The sequence below is a fragment of the Brienomyrus brachyistius genome, unplaced genomic scaffold (genome assembly GCF_023856365.1).
Source record: "Brienomyrus brachyistius isolate T26 unplaced genomic scaffold, BBRACH_0.4 scaffold73, whole genome shotgun sequence".
Taxonomy (NCBI): Eukaryota; Metazoa; Chordata; class Actinopteri; order Osteoglossiformes; family Mormyridae; genus Brienomyrus; species Brienomyrus brachyistius.
Genome location: NW_026042348.1, coordinates 1,237,596 through 1,242,789, shown reverse-complemented (window position 1 = coordinate 1,242,789; position 5,194 = coordinate 1,237,596). Strand labels below are relative to the sequence as shown.

The 5,194-nt window shown below is 45.8% G+C and overlaps 1 protein-coding gene across 2 annotated transcripts; it reads right to left on the bottom strand.

The window, feature by feature from the left end:
* Nucleotides 1–2,887: 2,887 nt before the first annotated feature.
* On the bottom strand, nucleotides 2,888–4,978 carry LOC125726491 (serine/threonine-protein kinase pim-1-like). Of its 2 annotated transcripts, XR_007388188.1 has the most exons (5): nucleotides 4,837–4,978; nucleotides 4,294–4,388; nucleotides 4,104–4,148; nucleotides 3,301–4,020; nucleotides 2,888–3,202 (listed from the first exon to the last, which is right to left on the bottom strand). XR_007388188.1 is itself a non-coding variant. In XM_049002864.1 (4 exons), the coding sequence occupies exons 1-4, from the start codon at nucleotides 4,937–4,939 to the stop codon at nucleotides 3,634–3,636; spliced, it is 630 nt and encodes a 209-aa protein (XP_048858821.1). In that variant the 5' UTR covers nucleotides 4,940–4,978; the 3' UTR covers nucleotides 3,214–3,633. The 2 variants fall into 2 exon arrangements, 1 of the variants encoding a protein (XP_048858821.1); XM_049002864.1 differs by lacking the exon at nucleotides 2,888–3,202 and having other exon boundaries at nucleotides 3,214–4,020.
* Between the last annotated feature and the right edge of the window lie 216 nt (nucleotides 4,979–5,194).

The window sequence follows — 5,194 nt, the reverse complement described above, 5'->3', positions numbered from 1 at the left end:
GGTCGGCATTCACAGTTTGACTTCTGAGATTCAGATTGAGTTCTAGGTAATTTTTTTTAACTGGTTTGTTCGATTTTTAAGAAATTTGAGTTCTAATGAGTTCAAATACTGAGATAACACTGTATAGGTTTTTTTGTTACTGAATTTTTAATATGTTAATCGGTTATTGCATAGGAGGTGGCATGGCGGTGCAGTGGTTAGCACTGTTGCCTCACACCTCTGGGACCCGGGTTCGAGTCTCCGCCTGGGTTACATGTGTGTGGAGTTTGCATGTTCTCCCCATGTCATTGTGGGGTTTCCTCCGGCGACTTCTGTTTCCCCCCACAGTCCATAAACATGCTGAGGCTAGTTGGAAATGCTAAATTGGGGGCAGCCGATGATTTTCTGCGCTGTCTTGATCTCTTTCTCCTCCAGTCTGCCTTAGTGCAGCGGGAAAGTTATACTGTGATACAGTATGTTAGAATGCTCTATGTTAGAATGCTCTCAATGGTGGAGCAGTAGAAGGTCACCAGCAGCTTCTCACTGATGTTGTTCTTCCTGAGCACTCTCAGGAAATGCAGATGCTGCTGGGCTTTCTTGATGGCAACTGTGATGTTTTCAGTGCAGGAGAGGTCAGAAGAGATTGTGGTGCCCAGGAAGGTAAAGGTCTGGACCCTCTCCACGCAGTCGCCCTTGATGTGGAGGGGAAGTGGATCCGGGAAGTGGGCCGGTCTGCAGTCAGAGGTGTACAGGGTGTAGAGTAGTGGGCTTAGCACACAGCCTTGTGGGGAGCCTGTACTCAGTGCCCGGGTGGAGGAGAGATGGGGTCCAAGTCTTACTATCTGGGGCCGACTTGTGAGGAAGTCCTTGATCTAGGAGCAGGTGAGTGGGGGGAGTCCCAGGTTGTGCAATTTGGAGATCAGGATGTCGGGGATGATGGTATTAAAGGTAGAGCTGAGGTCGATGAAGAGCATTCTGATGTAGCTCTCCCGATTGTCTAGGTGGCTCAGTGCGATGTGAAGGGCGATCGCTATGGCATCCTCAGTTGACCTGTTCGTTCTGCAGGCAAACTGATAGGGGTCAAAAGATGCAGGGAGGTGGGTTTTGATGTGGTTTAGGACCAGCCCCTCTAAACACTGATGATGGGTGTTAGTGCGACTGGTCGGAAGTCATTTAGACTGTGTGTGACTGATTTTTTGGGTGCCGGGATGATGGTGGCGGATTTCACACAGCCTGAGATGGTGGCATGTGTCAGAGATAGATTGAAGATGATGGTGAAGACCTGTGAGAGCTGGTCAGCACAGGCTCTGAGTACTTTCCTGGGAACACCATCAGGTCCAGTGGCTTTCCTGGGGTTCACCCTGCTGAGGAGCTGAGAAAGTACTTCTTCGGGCCATGTGATGTTGGTCTTAATCAATCTTAATGTTTGTATAAACATGATCTAATATGTTCTCCCCTCTGGTCGGGTACTTTACATGCTGACAGAGCTTAGGCAGAACGGACTTTAAGTTTGCCTGATTAAAGTCACCAGCTATGATGTGTACGCCATCGGGCTGAGCCTGTTGTAGCTTATGAATGGTGTCTGACAACAAAGAGAGAGCTAAGCTAACGTTAGCATTGGGTAGTAAGTCACAACTGTGATTAGCACGACTGTTAACTCTCTCGGTAAGTAAAAAGGACGGCATTTAATAGAGATGGACTCTAGGTCCGGTAAACAGTGTGTATGTATGGTTAAACTATCTTTAGAGCAATGTTTATGTAAGTGAATGCACAGACAGCCTCCTCTGTTCTTACTGGAGTCTTTCTTTCTGTCCCAGCGGTGCATGGTGCGGCCCTCTAGTTGTACGGCTGCGTCCGGGGATCAGTGGGTGAAGCCAGGTTTCGATATTATTGAAACACAGCAGTCGCGAACGTAGCGATTCCCCTCCATAAGAACTTCCAGCTTGTCCATTTTGTGGATAATGGATCTCGCGTTGCTGATGTACATATTCGGGAGAGGTGGTTTGTGGGGGTCTTTCCACAGTCTCGCTAGCAAGCCGGAGCGACATCCCCGCTTATGCTTACGCTCACGTCTCCGGCTGCCGGTGGCGATAACAATTCACAGAGCACCCGGAGGTCTCGCTATCTCGTTTGGAAAGTTGTAAGAGCGGCGAGGCTCCTCTGTGATTTTTTGTTGCGTGCTGAGGCCCATGGCCAGTACCTCCTGACGGCTGTATCGCTTTGGATACGCACAGATGCGCGACAAACAAAGAAGTAGCACTAAACATGAAGAGCCACAAGCCACTGCGACTGTGCGCGCCACCATCTTCAGCATCATCATAAAGGTGCATTCGACAGGGAATTTTCATTAATGGTGCCAGAAGGTAAGTGCTCTTCTGGCAATATGTGTGATCTGAGTGGTTCCAGAAGAACTGCAGTGAAGAACTGCTCCCACAAGCTGGAGCAGAAGTGTGACATCCTTCTGCTCAGCATGATATAGCAAATGCTAAGCTATGCAGAGAATTGTTCTGATGAAATGTGCTGACCAAATGAGAAACAGAGGCTGGTGTGGCGAAATCATGCAACATAATCTCTTTCCAGACAAGTACAGAATTATTAACACTTAGTGTTTCTTATGCATAGCAACATTAGCTTTAGCTTACACAACCTTTAAGACATTGAGGCCAAGCATGAGAGACAGAATGAAGGTGTTTGCAGCAAGAATGACCTTGGCTCTAAGGCAGGTGCAAAGCCATTGTTGTGCAAATCATTGTAGCTGTTACAGAATGTGGTGCTCAGCAAAGGTTCTACTTGTAAAATATAACAGACTCCGACTCTCAATCAATCATGCTCATCCGAAGTAAGGTATCGAACACGTATCACCCCAAGATGTCTGGATTCCCTCTGGCCCAACCATTGTTTTAATTCAGGTCAAATCATTATGATATGACTTGGATATTCGGGGAACCAGGATATTGTGCATCAACTAACCACTGTTACCAAGAAATCAGAACAAATGAGAAACACCTATATAGAGCATTTGTGAAAGTAAATCTTTTATTTGACAGTTGCGCATTATTTAAGATGATCATGATTACAGAAGGTTAACAAAACAATATTTTCTTGTTTGACCTTCAGGTCAGCAGTCACGTCTGCTGCAGCCATGGATGGACCTGAATCTCCTCCAATGTCAGCCTATCCGCCACCTTACGCCTCAGGCACCGGCGAATCAGACTGCAGCAGTCTGTTGGAGAATAGATTGGCAGAGTCAGAGAGTTAGTCAGAAAAAGAACACTCCCTGTCAGGAGACTCTAGTCGTGGGACAAAAAGTAAGCAGCTCACCAGGAGAGACCCATGAGGGGAATATCAAGCAGCCTGAGATGATTGCCCTCTTGTTGCGGAAGGGCAAGTAGCCGCACACTAGCTCATAAAGTGTGAGGCCTACAGACCAGACCGTGGTGGGGCCAGCTAGGTACTCCCCACTCAGGAACAGCTCTGGGGGAGCAAAGTCCTCTGTTCCTGAAATAACAAGGCAAATGACTTACTGCAATGAGTTAGGTTAGGACCGAAGAATACACATCCAACTCCACTGCAGGGAGTTATCACAGGTCCAGGTTACCTGCTACTTGCTGTTAAAAACAGGGGTTAGTTTGACAGGTTTTTAATTAGCCTCCCTTACTGACCTGAATATTCCACATAGGGGGTGTCCTTCCATTTGTCTCCACAGCCAAAATCAATTAGTTTAACCTCCAAAGTGTCCGTCCTGATTAACAGATTCTCTGTTTTGAGGTCGCGATGGAAGACGCCTGAGTCCTGGCAGTGACGCAAAGCCTGGAGCACCTGGACCAGCACGTGCCTTGCAACATCTTCTGAGAGGTAGCCCCCTTTGCTATCGCAGAATTCGTACAGATCCTGGCATGGATCCGGCCTTTCCAGGATCATAATGTAATCTTCTGGTCCACTGAACCAGTCCATGAGCTTCAGCACGTTGGCACAAGATGACTCATGGCTGACGAGCATCATTAGCGCCACTTCCAATGGGATGGGCCCGTCAAGTCCAGGCTATGAATGGGAGGGCAGGGTGTACATATATTAAGGCAGAAATTCTTGCAAATAAACCAAGCTCCATGAATGAAAACACTTACCAGTTCTAGCTCCTCGTCATCCTTTCGGGCATGTTTGATGGCCACCTAGAGGGAAAAATTTTTTACAAATTTAGTGTAGTATATATTGAGAAAACATAGGCTTTTACAGCTGCATCTAACAGGTATAATAAAAGGGATCTCTGGAGAGATATAGCTATGCATGTCATGACTACACCATTTGGAGACTTACTGGGAAGCCATCGGCCTTGCGAGTGCCGGCATACACGGCTCCATAACCACCCTCTCCCAGTAGCTCCCCCTGGTGGTACAGGTCCTCCAAATGTTCTACAACATTAAGCAGGTACACTTCAGAAAGAGTCCACACAGCATTTTCTATACGATAACACAGTTGCAGAAACTTCACTACTAACTTTAAATACCGTGCATTAATATTTCTTTATTGCATGCCTACCCTGAACTTGGTCTGTTCATTCAGTATTATCTTTAGTGTGCCTATTACATGCTACAGTCAGAATAGGCTCAGGTTCAGAATCAAAGCAGCCACAATATTGAATCAATTTGGGTACATGTTTGTTTACAAAAAACATTCAGTGGCAATTTTTATCAATTAATGAATTAATTATTGCTTTAATTTATTTGTTTAATCTATAGGTCCAGTACATTGTTTACATCTGTTCTTGCAGCAAGCCTTATTAAAAAGATTTACATTGCTTTCTTAATAATAAATAAGTTATGTGTAATTTTCATGAACTATCAAAGCCAGTCGTCCAACCTTTGCGAGGCCCTTTAAACCGCAAATCGCCTTCCGTACTCTCTCTCCTTTTCTTGGGAGGAGATTCACAGTCAGAGTCGGAACGTGATCGTTTGACACCCATCGTTTCTCAAAGCAGGACGCAAATGAAAGTTTTATAGCTGCGCAGGATAGGTGAGCGTCATTCGAATATTGTAGATTCTAGAACCACTGACGTCATCATGCACGGGCTTTCCTGGGCTGCAGCCCAGAGCCCCCCCCCCCTTGCAAAATCTAAAAAAATATATTTGATGATATTATTTTGCAGTAATATAATTAATTGTTAATTTGCATATTCTCCCCTGTCTACGTGTTTTTTTCATGGTTAGAGTTGTTTTTT